The following is a 20,363-nucleotide window of genomic DNA, read 5'->3' as shown; positions in this document are numbered from 1 at the left end:
ATCATTTTTTAAATAATTTTCCTTATTGAAGAGATGGCAGAACAGAAGGGTGAAGTTGTGTCACTGAACCACGGAGTTACTGCTCACTGCCAACTGAAAATTGCTGGGGAAGATGCAGGGGGCGAGAGGTTTGTTTTAGCACTAGATGAGCACGGGCCTTGCAGGTTATTTCTCATCTGCATTGCATTGATCCCTCATACTTGTCACGGTGGAATAACCGAACAGGCCGTTGCGAAACTGCCAAATTCACCATGTCATGGTGCTAGTTGTGTTTTGTTGTCCTCCCCATCTTGGTCAGGTTGTTCTTTCCTAGGCTTCCATGTCTGAGAACATTTTGGCTCCCACACATTTTGGGACTTTGGGATTTGTGATTTGGGACTGGCACCGTTTTTTGTTTTGCTTTCTTCTGTCTTAAAAAAATCATCTTGTGCAGAAGAGGGATGATTTGTCCACGATGATTTTAAGCTCTCGAATGTGGTAATTTGTTGCTGCAGCTGTTACCGTGCTATAATTGCATCCTGAAACCTGTTTGGGTGTGCCTGTCTATATCGAGAGCATAATTTGTTCTGAGTAATTGAGGATACCTTGCTAACAGCTGTTTGTGGGGCCAGCTCCTATGCTTGGGTTGAAACAGACGGTTTTTCCTTTGATGCAGACATCCTCACACTTAGTTTCCATCAATGCAATTGCATTTGCATTTTCTTTTGAGTAGAATTCAATACTCGAACAGTAGAGCAAATCTGCCCAGGCTTCTCAGAGTTGTAGTCAAATTTAGGAAATTTGTTGTAGATAGTGTCTTCTCAGAGAAAGGGGTGTCCTAAATCTGCATGTCTTTATTGTGTCCTTCAGAAATTACTCTTTTCATGCCATATTTGTTATTGATTAATCTGTTCTCATTTCTGAAATCAGGCCTTTGTCTTTCCTTTCTGCATTAGACCAGAGGCTTTTGTTGGTAGTGCAGGCAAATAAAATAAAAGGAGTAGGATGGATAATGGTCAAGGGGGAAGAACAGATATAAAAAATGATTTCTAAATAAAATGGTAAAAATCAGATCCTGTTAGAAATTAATTCTAATAGAATGAGACAATGGTAAGGTACTTGGACAAAGTCTTTTAGGTCTTTTTTAAGCATTTATTAACAGCTAATTGGTTAAAAATACCATGAGAACAGCCAAGATCAGGCTTTTGAGGGGGGAAGAGAAAGCAAACTGTTGTTTTTAACAGTTAATAAGCAGAACAGATCTAAATTTGTTAAGATTTTTAGGGGTGAGTGATTTTTAGTCTGAACTGAACAAATGAGGTTGAACTTGATAAATGAGCTTGAACTTGTAGTACCTTTGCAAAATGCAGATGATAATCTGTTTAAAATAAATTACTCATGAATAAATCAAGATGTTGAAGTTGCAAAGGGTGAGAGATGGTATAGCAGGGCAATTCTTAGACTAGGAAATTGTTTCTGAGACCTTTCTTTATAATATATATAAAGCATGCAGTGAACACCATGAATGAGAAATATTTTAAAATGTCAGATAGTGATAAGATTGGAGAAAAACAGTTGGCAAAAATTATCGTATTGAGAGGCACTGTGCTGTTTTTAGGGCAAGTAAAAGGCAAATGCAGATTAAATTTAGATAAATGGAAAAGAATAGGCCCGCAAACAATAACACAGAAGGGAGAAGAAATATCAAATGAGGTAATTATGCAGGATATCAACCTACAAAGGAAAAAGGGTTGTGGATAATATCCTGTCTAATTATAATACCCATAAAGGAGGGCAGCTTCAGCCACCACCTACTCCACAGGCTCCCTGTATAGACCATGGAAGCCTGTTCATTCCAGAGGGGGAATCCGAGAACCTCTAAGAGCAGAGCCTGACAGGTGCCTCACTGGGTCTCTTAAATCGATTTAGGGGTGCCAGTCTCCCTCAGTGGATTATATGCAAAACTAGATCCTAAATTTTGAGTACCTGAAGTTATGGTGCAGGTACTTTTGCTGCTTGTCTCTCTAGACATTTCCAATTATGAGATTAAAGACAGGAATAAGAACAAATTCTTATTGTACAGCTGTTTTAACTACAAGTGAGCATATCCAGTGTCATATTCCCCACAGACTGGCATTGCAGCTTAAATTTCACTTCCACTACTGCTAATAGATTTCCAGAAATCTATTTTTTTCCACCATTTACATCCTCAAATACAATCTGTAAAACCTGAGATGTCCTTCAATCTTCAGCTCTCTTAGACCTGTGATGAGAAAGTTGGTGATTCTTACCCAGGGTTAGCTGATTAATGTGGAATGAAAATAGATTGTGCCCATGAAGGGCTGTCCAGTCTGCAGAAAGATGAGATTCCATACTAATAAAAATAGTAAGCGTGTTTATCTCCTACGCAAGGAGCTGGTAACTAGCACATGTACGGTTTGAAGAATGCGTCTTATACCTGGAAGGCCATAATCCTAGGGAAAAACAAAACTGTACGCAGACAGCAAATCAGGTATGAACATTTTTTTGCATTCTTAGGATCACAGAATGGTTTGGATTTAAAGAGACCTTTTAGAGATCATTGAATTCCACCACCCCCTCTGCCATGGGCAGGGACACCTCCCACCAGACCAGGTTGCCCAAAGCCCCATCCAGCCTGGCCTTGAGCGCCTCCAGGGATGGGGCATCCACAGCTTCTCTGGGCAACCTGTGCCAGGGCCTTGCCACCCTCCGAGTGAAGAGCTTCTTCCTAATATCAAATCTAACTCTGCTCTCTTTCAGTTTAAAAGCATTACTCCTTGTCCTATCACTGCACAGCCTGGTAGTAATTCAGTCCTCTATGGGCATAACTTGCAGTGAAATATTCTATTAAGTGAATTTTTTCATGAATTGACTTTCATGTGTATCATTGCAAGGCTCGCATATATAATTGCTTGGCAGCGTTTCAGAATGATTATAGTATTTGTAAATTTTCACATCTAAGAAAGAGAAATATGTACTAAAACTCAGTTTAATAATAGAGATGCAGTATCTTGTTATGTAATAGTCAACAAAAACATTATTTATTTACTTTTGTTTGACAACAGTAAAACTACTGCAGTTCTATCTTTCTAGCATAAAGTGAGAATAAAAGTGAAGAACAACAGAGCTCAGTGGTGCTATTACATTTCAGCAAATTGAAGTTTTCAAAATGCCACTTCTGCTTCTCTCCAAAGGAAAAAAAAAAAAAAGTTGATTGTAGAGAAAATAGCATGTTATATCTTTGGGAAAAATAATGTAGAAGTATTTGAAAAGGAGAAATCAAAGATGTGGCAGCATTGTTAGAACCATTGTGTAGACGTTCTGTTTGTATTGCGAAGAACTATAGATGTTTTCATTTACTGGGGAGGAAACGGTAGATATGCAGTATTGCTTTTTATGTTACTAACTTCATTGAGTTACTGTTTAATTGGTATATTGAAAAATTTCTGCCAGTGACTTTACAACTGAATGCTATAATGAAATGTCACTTCTTTTCAGAAAAATGTTACTTTCTCTTGATTAGCTGAAGTATTAAATTTGTTTCAGTAAATGAATCTATTGATTTTAGCTTAATGTGTTGTAATAAAAAAAATATTTGAGTATGTTCTCAGTTGGTAGATTCATGAGATGCTGTGCTGGTTCTGTACAGGCACTGGTGCGGGATTTTTATCTATTCCTCGTGCATCAAGCAGAGAAGTCAGCATTGGCACAGAAGGGAAATAAACACCTCGCTTCTGCTGGAGGACATTTCTCTCGGATAAGCTCTGCAAAAGTCATCCTCGGGCTTTTTTTCACTGGGTCATCCAAGACCCAGTGGGAGGGAATGAGGCTGTAAGAAAATAGAGCCTCTTAGTCCAGCTCTTCACTCCAAGTCTGCCAACCCGCAGGCAGTTTTTTGGAGGTATTTATGTCGTCCATGGTCTGCTCTGCCTTGGGGAGCCTGCACTGCCTGCATATTAACGCTGCATCGCACGAGAAATAAAATGCCCAATTAGTGTCATATGTTAGCCTATCTACTTGTAATTTAATGGTAATACAGCCAAGTGCAGCCCAGCTCCCGCTTCATTTCATTAGTGGGTCATGGTTAGCCATGCTTGGTTGCTGACCGCCGTAGCAGCAGATGAACTGAGTATTAAACCATTTCTTTTCTATAAACAAAATATCTGAAGAAACATGGGTGGGATGTAGGGAAGAGGCTGGTGTATGGTAGAAACAGCGTACAGGAAGATGCAAAAGCAAAATCGGAGACAATAATGCTTTCTTTCTTTTACACAGTAATGCAAGATGCTACTCACTGTATTTTTCTACATCATTACGTTCTCTTTCCACTGGTTACACTCTGGCCGCCGTTAATGCATAGAAAGAGGTTTCGGAGTAACTGAGCTTCAACAAAAGGAAAACAAAGGACATCTCTGAATAATTTAGAAGAACATTTAGAGATCAGTGAGTCAGAGGTTTCAGACTTAAAACACTGAAGTTAACACTAAAGCAAACAGACTCTGAATAAAAGCTTAATTACTAGCTTGTTAATATTTCATTCAGAACTTTAAGGAAAAAATCTGTAATTAGTAATTAGCAGTTATAGCAGGAAGCTGCAAAACAGGGCTTTCGGTTTCAATTTGGGTTTTCCCCAGTGTGTGCGCTCTGGTCTGACAAATCAGCTCCTTTTTACTTTGGGCTTTTCAACTGTAGAATTATGTATATAAAACCCTTTATCTAAAGAATACTAATGAAGTTGGTTTAATGTAGAAAAATACACTTTGAGATGATCAGAGTTGCTGGTGATGTTCCCTGTTCTTTCCCCTTTTCTTACCTCCTTCCAGCACTGCCTGTTCTTGTAGAGAAAAGCCTTTAGGAATTTATTTCTTCTAAGTCCTTCCTGGCTGGACTATTAAATGATTGATTTTGACATTGGCCATCTCTAGAATGGGTTTATGATGTTATTTGTAATGCTGTTACATCATGTGGGAAGCAAATCAAATTTTTTAAACTGTATTTTTTACAGCACTAATGTTGTTTCAGTCTTGGGCCTCAGGTGGAGGAGGATGGCCACTCAAACAAAACTTGAGCACAGTGCTCAAATTCTAATTTCTCCGATTTCTGGAGGGTTTAAGAATCAGCCCATCAGGAAGCGTTTGCAGACCAGAGCTGTCTGAGGAGGTTTTTTTGGAAAGGACATCGGGATAGAAAACCCAAGTGACTTTTCTTGGATTTGCTTGCCTTTGGCGGCAGCTGCTGCTGGTTTGCTGAATAAACTCAACGTTTGTGAGCAAAGCCAGGACAAATGTGCTCGTCTAGAGTGGGCATTTCCAAATTTCCTGTCTTTCAGGGTTTTGGCAGGTTCAATTGCCAAATGTGAATTTTGTCAGAGTTCACCATTCAAAGTTGTAACCCTGTTTCTTAGCTGATGGCAAAAACTCAGAAAACAACCAAAAAAAAAACACAAAAAAAACACACCCTGATTTGTCTAGAAATGCTTCTGTCCAAACAGACCAAAAAGTTTAGCAGTGTCTCTGACCACCACATCTGGTAAAGTCGTCTGAGGCCAGTTGTGACTCTCGCAAGGCCATGACTATTGCACGTCCCTGTGCGTTCCTCCACCTTGTGACGACAGCAACCTGACTGTCACCCACCCCACATCCATTACAGTGCTGTCCCTGGAAATCTGGCTTCCTAAACCTGCAGATTCTTTAATAACAAATGGAAGGGAGGAGCTTGCAATGAACTGTAAAGCAGGAAGGACCCCTCCTTTGCCTCATTTACCAGCAAATTTGTGCCATTGATGGATTAGCCCTTGCTTACCCTTTTTTGAGACGACTGACCTCAGCAGCTGACGGGCACCGTCAAGCCATTTGCTGCATCTCAGCCACCATTAACTGCCCTATCTAGCCCTTTCCGTTCTGTAGTCCCACAACGATCAGGAGGAGCTGCGTGCATAGATTTTTAGATAGCGGGTCAAATTATACTGAACATCTTTAATTGCTTTTGAAGAAGGAGGAATAAAGATTTCTGTGATTTAAGCCTCAAAGCCAGTTAGGCTTTGAAGTTAAAGGTAAACGATTCAAGAAAGGGAGGGAGTTTGAGCCAGCTCAGCACTAGAAAGGCAGTCAAGGAGTGAGTTAGGGCAGTTGAGGACTTAGACCACAGCAGTTGCTTTGATCAAAGCTGATTTTTGAAAGTCTGCGTTAAGCCAGTAGCCATTAATCTGTTTATGTTGTGATGTATCAGGAATGAAAAAAGCTAAAAGCCTGTTTTCCTTCTAATTGAAATCATAGAAGAATGAAAAATACAATGAAAAATCCTTAACGTGGCTTTCACAGCTCTTTTTCCCCACCAAATCTTTGCTTTATTATTTGGATTTTGTAGTATTACTGAATAGATTTATTTGGCTCTTCTTGGCTTTGTGGTTTTTATTGTTGCAGTGTTTCATTAAGGCATTTATCAGCTTCTTCACTTAGGTGGTTCCAGCAGTCACCTGAAATTCATCCGGTGTCACGAGCTACAAAAATGAAGGTTGAGTTCTCAGTGCTGCAAACTCCAAGCTCGGCAGTCGGGGGTAGTCCCGTCCCCTCAAAATGATGAGGTTTTAAAAATGGTTGTAGTTTGACTTTTTTGTTATCCTGTCTTTGAAAATTTAAAGTTCTTGCTTTCTTACAGACACAGAAACTAAAAACTTTTTTTGAAAAATATGCTCTACTCTAAGAGACTAGTGTGATTTCAAGATCTGGCACTCTTTAAAGATACTAAATATTGCACAGACTGTATGAAAGCTGCAGTGAACAAGGCTCAGCTGTCTTCCTTAGCTTGACCCTCTGGTTCTTAGGAGAGTTAGTTGATGACAAGCCGTTCGGTCTAGTGGAGTGGATGGGAATTGTCTGAATTTTTATTTCCTGCAGGTCCCTTAAGTCTGTATATGCTCTAGTATCAGATTTATGAGTAACTAGAAATTGCCTCTGAAATGTATGAAGGAAAAAAGTTGACTACTTTTTGTAAACATTTCCAAGGCAAAAACTGAAACACGTTAAATATGGGAGATTAAAAGTGAGTTTGCTTAGTTCTGCTCTTAGTTTGTGGGTACGTTCTCCATTTTCTCTGTACCATCTCAACATTTTCAAGTATTAATAGGATTTTTAGATGTTGAAAACATTTATAAATTTATAATCTTGCTCCCTACCCCCAACCTTTCTAATAATGCTTTCATAGCATGTTTAATAATTTACATATCACTTAGATAGCAGTATTTGATAATGTCAGTATGCCAAATTCAACTTCCAGCGTTATATGTTTCTTCATATGACTGCTATAGTGAGAATATAAAGAAAAATTTTGATTATATCTTGTTTTTTCTGTTGTTATTCAGTAACATTCCAAGGCGAAGAAATGTGAAGCATGGGGAAAGCAGAGCTGCTGACAAACCAGTTTGGGCTTTGTTAGGCAGTGGATAGACACATGAATATATTACATATGATTATCATAAAATTACGGCCTGGAAATTGAACAGTCATGCTGCTGCATTTTAGGCAGTACATTTATAATAAGCTGTAATAAAGTAAACACTTTGAATGGATATAAGAATAGGCATTACTTGCGATCACAAACGTACGTTCAATTGGTGCTTTTGAAGCTCAATTTAACACAGCAAACAGATTTCCTTGTAGCGTTGACAAAGTTGTTCGCAGTGGTGAGTTTTTGATTTATGGGGAAAAAAACTTTAAGCATATAAAGCTAGCTGTTTGGGAGCAAAATGGAAGAAAAGAATATGATTCATAATGGCTGTTTTTTGGAAGCTGCATGTTGTTACAAGTAAAAGTGGGTTTGAAAGACTCACTCGCAATTACTTGGTACTTTGGATTCTAGTTGCAATTTCTTTTGGTTTATTCTGATGTCATTTGGCGTTTTTCAGAAAGAGCAGAAGAAATATCATTTCTAAGAACGTTTCACAACCTGGATAAGCAATGACTAGAATTAGGTTTAGGGCCTGATCCTGGTAACTCTAGCACAAGCTAACTGATTTTATGATACCACCCTGAGGTATATAACTTACAAGAATAAGGGTTTGTAGAGCCAGGGCCCAAATAAACAGCAAAAGATGCTATCTGAGTTGGAAAAGAACTTTTTTTTCAGTTGGCACAAGAAGGCTGATGGGAAGCTTCTGATGGCACGGCTGCAGGGCTTCTCCCTGCAAACTGATCCACGGGGGTACAGCAGCAAGCGACAGATCTTGTCGAGTGTGAGACAGACAGATTAAACGAGATAAAAATAGACTCCTACGCTAGTAACAACTTGGATATAGAGAAAAGATGAAAAACAGTCCTATGAGAAAGTATACTGTAAAATCGAGGTACGATAAACACCGGCATTTGTTACAAGACCCATGTCCAACATGCAGAAGAGACTATGTCAGAATTAACTTCTTTATTCCGTCCTGACAGTCACCTAGCTTCCCTCTCTGATCTGGAAGTATAGAAATAGTGTTGCCAGACGTTGTAAAACAGTCGATAGCCTTGCTTTGTCCCTGGAAGATTTGTTTTGGTTTTTACTGATAAATTATTAAAGAGATCTCAGCTGCCCTGTGTTGCAGGATTTCTTGGTATCATGAGTGTAAGTACCTAAGGGGTAATTACGATGGGCTTTGAGAACCTAATGGGGGGGTAAATGCTTTCCCTGGTGTGTGACCACAAACCATCTCTCTCTGCTTCCCCATTTGCAAGCTGAGAATAGTAAGCCTTATGAAATTCATAATTTATGAATGAGGTAAGTGTTGTTTTCAAAGTGTATTCTTTGTTGATGCATGACTCTTGTGGCTGGATCTTCGTTTCTTAGCATGCAGAGCTCTCAGTTTGGGGCTGTCTCCCTTCTGTAAAAGCAGTTTGAGTGAATAAAAAACACAAATCGGGGTTAAGAATGGCTTTCGTGAACTAGCTCATGTCAAGCAGAAATACAGTCCTCAAAATAAGTCAGGTTCTGGGTGAAATGTTTCCTCCAGAAATCACTGCTGCATTATGATTACAGCTCTTCAGTCAACTCACACCACATATCCTTGCTGGTTTAGCTAGCTCTGTCTTCCCCTCTTGCAGTTTCTTACCTTCCTCGTGGGGGGTAGCTTTTTTTCAGAAACCTCCTGGGGATTCCTTATATTCCAGTGAAAGGTTTTTGTTTGTTTTCTGTGTAACCTGCTCAACAGTTCTGCAGTTTGCTGGGGTATTCTCCTTTGCTTGCATTTGCCTGTTTTAGTTCAGGACTTGGACAAATGCCCTCAAGTTTCAGCATTCAGGGATGCTGAAGGGCTGACAGATTATTTGTGCCACCAATTCTTGCTGTGCCAAATCCAAGAGGGCTACCTCTGGTCTCTGCAAAGTTCTTCCAGGTGCTTGTGGTGAAGCATTGTTCTTACCTGTTTCTCCAAACAGGTAGCTGTACAACAAGTGAAGCTCTGTTTGCCCCAAATACACATCATCTTCTATGGGTGTTCACACTGCCTCCTGCCTTGAGAGCTCTGTTACTGCTCTCCTACCACCTGGAGGGTTGCTGAAGTTGCCCCGTCCCCTGCAGGTTCCTTCTCTTCCATCCATGCGTGCTGAGGGTCAGACTGCCACGAGATGCTTTTTTAATACAACTTTATTTAAGAGCTCAACCCGATGGAGGTATGCTGAGTTTACGAGTCCTTAGCACAGGATTCTTGTTTCTCAGTTTCTCTAGAAGATGTGCAGGGAGATCTGGTTTTCTTTGATCCAGAAACCTCTGCTGATGAGGGTGCCTGGGCGAGGGCTATCTATCTGGGACAACTTCCATTTATTATTTTGGTTCATTTAACTTTTCAAGACCTGTGGTCCCAAACAAAGCTCAGAAGAGCACAGGTTTCTTACAGGTGGTTCAAATGGTGTTGTAAGGTTGGGTGTACCTTGTAACGTTCCAGGATACGTTAAGAAATCTATTTCCAGCTGGCACAGAAAGTCATTAAGCTTGTAATATCACCAACGCAAGGAAGGTTTGTTATTCCTGATGTGGCCATCAGTCAGTTGTCAGGAAAGCCCCAGGACTGCAACCCATTTTACATATCAGGAAATAGTATCCATATTTGAAATTACTACACGTAATATTTTCTCAAAGAATATCTTAAACTTACATATTAACAGGAAAGAATAAATCATGAACTGTGAGTACTAGGCACTGGAAGTCAAAAAAAAAAATCTACAATTCAGAAAAAACACGCTCTTGTGACTTTGAATCACACCATTTTCCTTTCTGGTTTGTTCTATGATGTTCCAACACTGAGTGTTAGCAATGTGGTTTAATGTATTGTGAACAAAAATGTTAAAATTTTTGTATTTCTTTACATTCCTTCCCAGGAATGAGCACTCAAAATAGGAGCATTTCCTATGCACACCAGAAGCAGTGTAGTTACATTTCAAAGGCTTCCTTAATGTTAAATAAATGTATCAACTGCATTGTGTTTACCCAAGCTGATCACTGTTTGTTGGGTAATACATTACTTAAGAGGACACACAATCAGTATGTTTAATTTAGCAACAGAATTGGATTACCAGTGTTGTTATTTTACTTTTGACACATCTATGGTTTTGATAAAATAATCTCTTGAATTGTATTAAGAAATGGATATTAAATTACATTATGAAATCTCTTCTGGCTTGAGTAAAAATATGAAGCAATTTACTTAACTGATGAATTTCTGCCAGTTGTCAGTGTTAATATTTGTGGGTCTGTGTACGGTAATGGTACGTACAGGCATTTAATAACCATCCTTTATATTTTTATAATTCTTTGAGAAGTTTTAGTTTTACTATGGAAAACACGAGATACTTTACATGAAGGGGGAAGAAAGTTGTTTAAAGCATCTGAGGAAGCTGTCCAAAAATTGGGAAGAAGCACTGAAGGAGTAACTTTGAGTCTGAAGCCTTCAGAAATACCTCATTTTGAGTTTGGCTTATCATTTTATCTTCAGAAGCTGTTCATTTTGTTACTGCTGCTGCTTTGTTTCATTCTCCATCCTGTTCCTTCAGGAAGTCATGACCACTCTTCGTTTCCTCTAAACCCCGTGTAATTGTTCTTTTCGTTCCCTGGCTGTTGCCATTGCTCGTCCCCGACCTTTGAATGATGCTGTTATTGCTACGGAGTCACAGGAGCAGCAGACAGGTTAATTTTCTCTATTGTGTAGGTCATTCAGTAGTGCTTGAGAAGTTCAGAAATGATGTCTGTAACGCTGCACTGGAGTGTGGTGGGGCAGTCCCAGCGTTTGACAGTAACACAGAAGGCAGGATTTCAGATGTGCTGTTCTGCTGGAGAGGCTTCGCTTCCTAAGCTGTCACTTGTGGCTGAACGTACCCCGATCTCCTCAGGACAAAGGAGCTTGCAAACGTCATGTTCTTGGACAGTTCTTGGAAAAACATGGTTTCATGTTTGCAGAGTGGTTGACAAGAGAAGGGTGGGCTGCAGTTCTCCTCCAGCAGGATGCTGGGAAGCCACCCAAGGGCTTCTCCCTCGTGTGCATAGGGCTGATCGCTTGTTTTGGAATGTGCTTATTTTGCTTGTTTGTTCGCTTCGGCTGTGAGAATGCATCCTAATGGAGAAAAGTTAGTTATGTTATCAGAGAGGAAGAATTTCTTTCTAGACCTTCTGTGGCAGCTCTGAGCTTTTTTCCACCGCAGGCATTGAAACTTGAGTTTAAAAAAAGAAAACAGTTTGTGTGCTTGAGCATTATCAAAAAAGAATGCCTCCATTGCACATGCTAGCTATTAAAAAAAAATCTATTTTCTGAGAAGAATCTGCTCTGTCTTGCCTCTGTGTTATAATTCCTTGTTTAATTCTCTATTTCTAAATAGAGATCATTTTAATTTCATAAGGTTTCAACTGCTGCTTTTGCTTATTTGTTCTCATGAAAGTTACCATTTTCTGTGCCTATTATTGTGATCATTTCTTCTGGGATCTCGGAAATAGGCTGATGACTTTGCATGTGGAATAAGCAAGAGAAATAGGTGCATTGAAGAACAATTTTCTTTCTATAAATGTTTGGTAATAGAGGGGAAAGTGCAACAAAAGGCATTTAAATAGAGAAAGGATTGGAAATAAAGGATTGGATATAGGATGTTAAGATTTTGCTTACAAACATGACTGTCTTTTAAATAGACTATTTACTGAGATAAAATAATTTCAATTGCTTTGAAAAACATATGTATATGGAAACATAGGCCTTCCTTCAGTCAAGTCTCCATTTATCCAAAAACTTACCTCTTCTTTTCTTTCTTAAGAACTTGAATATGAAAAAATATGAGCATTTGTAAAGTTTAAGATTGTCCATTCTGGACACGCTTTCTGAAATATTAACTACTTTAATTTCTTACCATTAATACCTCTTATGTAAAGTAGCAGCTTGCCCAGGGATTTCTTTCTCCTTAGAAAGTAGGGATGATGAGGCTAATGGTTGAATCAAGTCTTCAGAGAAAATATACGCGTGTCACGTAAAACAAAGAATGACTCAACGGGAGAAATGGTGGCCCAGTCTGATCATCAAGTGCTGAGTGGAGGTGCACAGAAAAACCTTGGCTACTGGTAGTATCACAGAAAATGCAGCTGTTTTCATGGGACCAGACCTAACTACATTCAATGTAAATGGTTTCTCCTCTTTTTTCATCTTTTCAAGATTTTTTCACATCCTGCCCTAACTTAATGTAAAATGTGGCTGCATATAAACACACTGTTGTGATTCATCTCAAAATGACTCCATTAGTCTGCTAAGCGAGGCAACTTAAGATGTGTTAGGTATTTCTCTTTTTTAATATATTTTTTTTTTCTGAAAATGGGGAATGGAGGGAGACTTGGGTGAAAAAACAACAGTTTTTCACAGTGGATAGCACAGATGATGGTGGCAGGGGGAAACGTGTCTCAGCAGGGAGAGGCAAATAGCTGTTTTCTTCTTGTAGTCTAATGTTCTTAGAGGATGGGTCTGTATTGTGTCCAGCCAGATTTGATGGTGAGCTGTTGCTAAAGTGGGGATGCAACTCTCGCTCACTTTTTTCCTATCATCTAGCAATCTAGCAGTAAGGTAGTGAATCACTTTCCAAGAGGGAGCTAATCCGTATTTTTAGCAAGTGATTTCTGTTGGGTAAATAGGCTGGTTCCTGATAACTAGAGCAAATGCAGTCAGGAGCAGCGAGTGCTCCTGCTCCTCCTCTGGGTAGGAATGCAGGTAGTGCACGGGCTGGTGACCGTCCATCCCCGTCCCCAGGACACAGTTGTGGCCCAGACCAGAAGCACTGTCCTGATGCACATCACCTCCAACAGCCCAAGTCTGAGATGTGATCCTCTGGGATTCTAATTGTGACCCGCTGTCTGAAAATAGGCTAGGGAATGAGTATTTAATGGAGGCTCCGTGGAGTCCTTAGTGTTTCTGTATTGAAATTTCCATCCTGAAATCACTGAATGCTGGCTCAAGGCGTTTTATCAACAGTGAGGCAGAAGTATTGGCACTCCACCAACAGCATCACTGCTGATGAAGATAAGTGTTTTGGCTGAGACCTGCCATCATTCCTAGGACACTTCTCCCATTTCTGGGAAGTGCTGGCTGGGGGAAATACCTCTCAGGAAGGGAAATGGTGGTGCAATATTCAGTTACTCCTACAGGCTGTAATACTCCAGGGGAAGAAGAAAGGCTGAACCTAGTCAAAGGGAGAACCAGGAAGACACCATTCTGAGCAGTTCAGAGTGAGTTCTCAGGGGGAAGGAAATTCAAGACAGTTAAATTTGATGGTTTCCCTCTTCCACTCTAAAGCTAAAGCACCAGAAAGTAGCGTACAGGTGATAGCGGATGTAGGATGTGAATTATAGATGTGAGGATCACCGTGGGCTTGTTTAGCCCTGTGTGTAAACAGTACTCATTTAGAAGTCTACTAAGATAGAAAAATGGTTTTAATGCTGAAAAACATGTTGTGCTCAGAGTACTTGTCATCTTAATCAAAAATACCCAGGATTTGCTAAAACGTACATAAAAGCTATGGTAGATACTTCTGTAAGACTGACATCACTTAAAGTATTGGGATCAATATGTGCTGTATTTCTTCCTTTATAAAAGTAATTACTACAACTTGCAGTTGTTAGAGACTACGATCACCATTTTTCTAATAGGAAAAATCATGTAAGTCAGTGCTTTGGCAGGTGTTCATATTTTGTAGAAGGATGTGTCTCTCAGATTGCTAATGAATGGCCAAGCAAGTATCTAGGTAGTTAATAATGCTGCTTAATTGCCACAGTCAGATAGAGCTGCCATCTAATTTATTGCTATTCTAAGCATCCAAACACTGGAAGAATGATAAGCCGTGAGAAAGCCGTATGAGATTGTTATTTAGTTGAAGTCATTGCCTTCAGTTTTACATATTCCTCTCTCTGGCAGGTGATCCTTTTAACATTTTCCTGCTTTGGCAGAAAATCAGACACATGGCCATACCCCCCACTGCCCCCATTTCCACTAGGCAGCTGTTTTCGAAGTAATATACCTTCCCAAGTCCTTGTGCAGCCAAGAGTTCCTTCCTGTGCTTGTACATCCATAGTGGGCTAGAAAAGGATATTGTGTTTTCCTCAGCATACCTAATGGAACAAGAATATGTCCAGTGAGCACGTGTCAGTCAAACATCTGGACTGCGTGGAGCTTTTCCACGTGGATGTGAAGAACTAAGGTGCTGTGCAGAGAGGAAGAGGCTGGTCATTTGGGTAACTGGTTAATTTGATCCAGGCAGTCATGAGCAGATGCAAACTTTGCTTGAGGATTAAATGATTTTAGGAAAAAAGCTCTTTACAGGTGGCGGGATGGCGAAAGGAATAATGTGTGACGTGGAAACCTGACTCTGGCTCTGCAGCGTATAGCATAGCAGGCGTCAGTTGTAAGCAGGTTGAACAAAATTCTCTTATAGCATGATTTTTGCTTGACAAGTAAAATCCCAGAGCTCCCTGTTTGGGAATGAACAGAAATACTCAGAGTAAATGCCAAGCAAAATGTTACGGTCCTGCTTATCAAATTAAGGACAAGGCATGTACCATGCAGTGTAGGATGACTCAGTCCATGTAGAGAACCTTTTCGTTAATTAATTGCCTTTATCTGGAATTAATGGAAAACAGGTTCATGTGCTTTTTCATGGTATGTGCTACTTAAGCTGCCTGCAGACAGTTATGGCCTTTTTGAAACCTGCATCACCCTGACGGTAGTAAATTCCTTTGTCACTGCTCAGGAGTAGAGTAGACAACAGAGGTGAAGAATTATGCTAATGAATTGAAATAACCAGCCCCTTTTTATGAGAGCACTTAGGCGAAGATGCCGAACCCATTAATACAACCCGCGTTGTATTACCCTGTGTAGCTTTTGATTGGTAAACTCCAGCAAACTAAGCACAGCTAGTAGTTAAATACAGATTTGTACTTATGAAGTGGCTCTTTGGAACAAAGTGAAGTATATGGGTAAAATTGTTAAAGCCTTAGATAAGGTTCTCCAGTTACCATGGTTACTTGAAATTTTTGCATTGTATCGTAGATTAGGATGCATAGGATGAAGTAGCCAAAACAACTAGAAAGGCCAGTGCATGTAAACTACATTTCCAAATCACACAGCATTGCCAAACAGAGACAAATAGCTCAGGATATTGGTTGCTGACAAATCTATGAATCAATAACATGAGACCTGAAGGGTATTCATATGTGGCTTGAAGTCCCACATTATTTTAGAGTTATAATTATTATTTTTTTTTTAACACAAATGAGGAGGAAAGAAAAAAGAAAAGAAAAAAATCCTCAATAAAGTAGAGTGGAATGATTTTCCATAAGCTCTTTCTGGTATTGAAATCTGACATTTGGCTTTGAGACCTTCAACAAAGAAGGTTGATGAAACATGGATAATACATTTCATGCACTTAGGCTGGCAGTAGCACTTACACTGGAAGCAGTTTATTCCCATGGAAACCCATTTGCATTTGGGCCAGAAGTGACTGTTTTCCCCTCTGCTAAAGCTGCTGATGTTTTAGCATAATATAATTGCTTTATATTGACAGCAGATTTGAAAAGTATTTTTAAAATGTTGAGTAGCTGAGCATATGTATATGGAGATGGAGTCTGTGCAGTTTCTCTGTGTAGGATGGAGGCACGTTACTGAAAAATGCAGGACGGTTCTTTATCTTGGATTATTTGTCACAAAAAGAAAAAAAAAAAGAAAGTGAAATGCATAGTATGTTTATCCCAACTATTTTTTTTAAACAGGTAACAAAAGAACTGAAGCAGTATGATAATAAGATTATAGAGTGCAAGTTTGAGAACAACAGCTGGGTCTTCATGAGACAGAGAGTAGACAAAAGCTTTCCGAATGCCTACAGCACTGCCATGGGTGAGTAGAGTAATACGCTTTAAAACTTTCTCAGGCTCACATTTTGATTTCTTAACTCTGTTCTAGTTTAAGGAGGAAATGTGTTGTGTGTTCTCATTTCTACTTTGAATCCTGGCATATATAACTTATAATAATGCTTCACCATGCAAATGCTTCTGTCATGTTTAGCTTTTATGTGCCATGAATCGTTTGGCTTCAGCGGGATTGTTTAATGAAGTCAATTAAACAGATACTCTCATGCGCTATTTTACATAATGCAGAAGCAAGCACCTAAGTCTTTGCAGAACTGCAAACACATACTCAAAAACACTTTCAATGGTAGGGCACACCTTTTAAGTGAGACCCAAGAAAGATTTTATTTACAATGGTACTGTAGTAGCAGTTGACTAACAGACAACAGTTCCTGGTCTTGTGCTGGTTTTTAGTGAAGTAATGCAAACTGGCATGCTACAAGTTGAATTGTTGAACAAAAAATCCATTATAATTTCACCTCAAAATGCCAGAAGCATTATTTGGTGGGTGGACAAGAAAACTAATAAGAGAAAATGTCATCTGAAGTTTCCACACTAGTATTACAAATAATGAAGAAGGAAGCAAATGAAAGGTGTAGGTTTATCCCTGTGGAATTATGAGAGTTTTGTTTTCTTCTACTGAAAATGATTTTGTCAAGTTTTGTAGATTAAGCACTGTTGTTTACTTTCAGGTAAAGTCTAAGAAGTTGAATAAAAGTGTCCAAGGCTGACTAGTGTCCAACAATAGTCATGTTGATACTGACTTTTTTAGGAGCCAAAATGAAATTTAATCATATTTAAGACCACGCTGTTTACTAGAGCATGCGTAGAATATGTAGGATTTTTTCTAAGCCATTCTACTTTTATTTCTGCCTCAGCAGTGAGTAGATTTTCTAGCATAAACAAAATATGGTCATTTGTCAGGAGATAATAAATCTGTTGGCACCTTAGGGAACCAGCACAGAATATAGCTGAAAGACTTGCTGAACAGCCCTGTGTGAGAAAGAGGGATGGGCCACAAAAGTTATAGAAGTACAACAACGCCATGTCCTACATTTTCTTTTCTCTGTTTCACCATACTCTTTCAATAGTTTTGTTTGGAGTCTTCTCTTCTTTAAGGAGTAGCATATTTTTTCTTTCCTTCTTTCTTAAGAGCATGTGCAGCTGCCCTTTTTGTCTTCATATTTTCTCCCTTTGTGGAGCAGTTAAGTTTTTCTTGACTTTTCCATATCAAAACAATAATGAACTCCTTAAAAATAAAATAACTTAAATGCTACAGGAAGAACTGTTTTGTAAGAAATATTTAAATTTTTCCATAGGAATTTTTAGAATAGAACGGTCTTTTTTTTTTTTTACTTCAGTTTTCCATTTTTGAGCAGCCAGAGTCAGGAAAGTATATGCCGATTGTTACTTGTAACAATGCTATGTTGCAAGTAAATTTTAGGGAGTCCTACTGTGGTTTAATAATCTAGGGAGACAACGGATTTTTATTTTTCCACAAAGTTGCATTCATATTGTGGCCTTACCTGCTGTACATTATCCTCTCATAATCTTGTACTTTTTTTCAAGACAGCCACAGTATTCATACTTCATTTCTTGCCCTTTTGTTGGTGGTGGATTTGTTTGTTTGTTTGTTTGTTTTGTACTCCCTAAATCTCTAGGGAGGATTAATTAGGAGTATAGAGGAGGAGCACAAAGTTACATAGGAAGATAATAATATTCTTAGGATCACAGAATCATTCAGGTTGGAAAAAAACCTCAAGATCACCAAGTCCAGCCATCCACCTAACACCACCAAATCCACCACTAAACCATGTCCCTCGGTGCCATGTCCACACTTCACCACTTCTCTGGGCAGCCTGTTCCAATGCCTGAACAACTCTTCTGTGAAGAAACTCTTCCTCACGCCCAATTTAAACCTCCCTTGGTGCAACTTGGGGCCATTTGTTTTAAGAGAACTGAGCCTTTTTATGTGATCCATAAAGCCCTGCTGGCTATAATTTAGAAGCTATGGCCTGGGCAGTTGTGTTAAGTAACGTGAACGTGCTTATCCGTGCATGCCTTGGCCACTGAGCAGGACTGCGGCCTTGTCCACCATGAGACCTGGCGTGCTAGACACACTCCCGGCTTGACATCAGGTCTTTCTGTCACGTAAAAATGCGTGGGTAAATGAGTACTGTGCATTGGGTTTATAGTATTTATAGTACTTAGTGATGGAAGAAAAAGTGGCCTTAGTTTCGGAGGTTTTCACTACTGAGCCAGTCTTGTTTTGAAGTGTTAGGATTTGGGTAGTGTCTTAAGGCCAGGCCTCAGGAGGTGTTTGTTGCCATTCCTTGCCTCCATGTGATGTCAGTTCCTGGCACGTTTATAGTTGCTGCATGAAGCAGTGCACACATACCCACAGACACACGTGTATGCCTTTTTTGTTTAAAAATAGCAGTTCTCGTGAGGTTGTTGCCCGCTGTGGCAGTGGTGCTTTGCTGACCTCTAGGGCAGAGCAGAGACGGTTGACTCCTGACAGAGCAGCCTTGTGCAATTACATGTTAAGGCCAACTACTTGAGCCAAATCACATTATTTATTTTTCAACGAGGGGATCAAATTATCAAAGTGCAACAAGTACTGCAGCAAATTGGTTCGGTAACTTCAGAACATGTTCTTTGTCCCCAGCTGTGTGCAATAGCATCCAGAACCCAGTCACGAAGGAGATGCTGTTCGAGTTCATCGACAGGTGTACGGCAGCTTCCCAAGGACAGCCACGGAAACACCACCTCGACCCTGACACCGAACTCATGCCGCCCCCGCCGCCCAAGAGGCCGCGTACCATCACATAAGGCCTCGGGCTCAGTGGATGGCGTGTTTACACTGCTGCAGAAGGCGAAATACGAGTGTGAGGGCTGGAAAAAGAAATACCTGAATTGCTGTAAATACCTAGGTGTGTTTTTCCTTTTTTTTTTTTGTTTTTTTTTTGTTTTTCTCCAAATTCCACATCATGAATGGACGTTGGTTTGTAACTGACAAAGTCAACATTACTGTCTGGTATTTGAAGATGAAATTTCCAAAGGTTTAGACAAGAACAGTACAGTGGAATCAAGGGAAAGCTGCCTTGTTTATATACGGATACCTTTTCACCTTTAATTTATAATGTCAGCAATCTGGAACTGCGAAAACATTGGAATGCTGTACTTTTTAGAAGCCGTGTTTAAAAAAAAAAAGAAAAACTTTTTTTTATTATTGTTATTCAACTGGTTGCAGTTTGTCACCCGTAGTATAATTTATCCTAGTTTCCCTGCATTTCTGAGACTTGTGTTTAAAAGCAAACAGCAATGTTGTTTCCGCACTGTGTTGGTTAAAAACTAAGCCTTCTTAGATTTCACTAATTTTAATATTAGCTGGGTTTTTGTTGTTGAAATATTAAAAAAGTGAATCCCTCTTGTAAATAGCATCCTTTTGAAAGGGAATGTGCTGGGTGTTTTATTTTTTCTCCTTTTGAACCTAACACACCAAATGTATAGTTGGCTGATTTTAGCTTTGCCTTTTAAGTTCCTCTGTAGATAAGGAATACACCAAATCTTTAGCGTTAAGGTCTCTGTTCTGAGACTGATTCTAGTACAGGGCTTAGTTCTCCACAGTGATACTATTGTAAATATTACGAAAAAGTACACTTCACTGTGATATGCAAGAGGTATAACGAGTGCAGATGATGACGTCTTAGATCCAGGCACAAAATGGCAAAAGAATTGCCAGACAGCTCCTGCGTGAAGACGAAGGCAGTTTCATTGGGAGAGAGCCATGTCGCAGGGAAGGTCTCCTGGCTGGGATAATTTGCAGGGCGAAGACAAACCGTTTATGGGGGTGGTTGGGGTTGGCTGTCCGACAATACTGCGTGAAGCCACTGGCTGACTTCTCTTCGAACCGAACGGAGAAGCACGTTAATATGTGGTGACTCTCAGGGCAGTGCATTGGCAGCTGTCGA

General features: G+C 39.7%; 1 protein-coding gene across 3 annotated transcripts in view; it reads left to right on the top strand.

Annotated features, from left to right (window-relative positions):
* The window catches only part of RNGTT (RNA guanylyltransferase and 5'-phosphatase), a 185,404-nt gene extending 166,042 nt beyond the window's left edge, over positions 1-19,362 (top strand). For all 3 annotated transcript variants that reach the window (XM_035559498.2, XM_050709797.1, XM_035559499.2), the window contains 2 exons: positions 16,255-16,378; positions 19,058-19,362. In XM_035559498.2, the coding sequence (XP_035415391.1) occupies positions 16,255-16,378; positions 19,058-19,221 (288 nt within the window). In that variant the 3' untranslated portion in view covers positions 19,222-19,362. The remainder of the gene's footprint in view (positions 1-16,254; positions 16,379-19,057) is intronic.
* The last annotated feature ends 1,001 nt before the right edge of the window (positions 19,363-20,363 follow it).

This window comes from Cygnus atratus, chromosome 3 (assembly GCF_013377495.2).
Source record: "Cygnus atratus isolate AKBS03 ecotype Queensland, Australia chromosome 3, CAtr_DNAZoo_HiC_assembly, whole genome shotgun sequence".
Lineage (NCBI taxonomy): Eukaryota > Metazoa > Chordata > Aves > Anseriformes > Anatidae > Cygnus > Cygnus atratus.
This window is presented reverse-complemented; position numbering and strand designations above follow the sequence as displayed.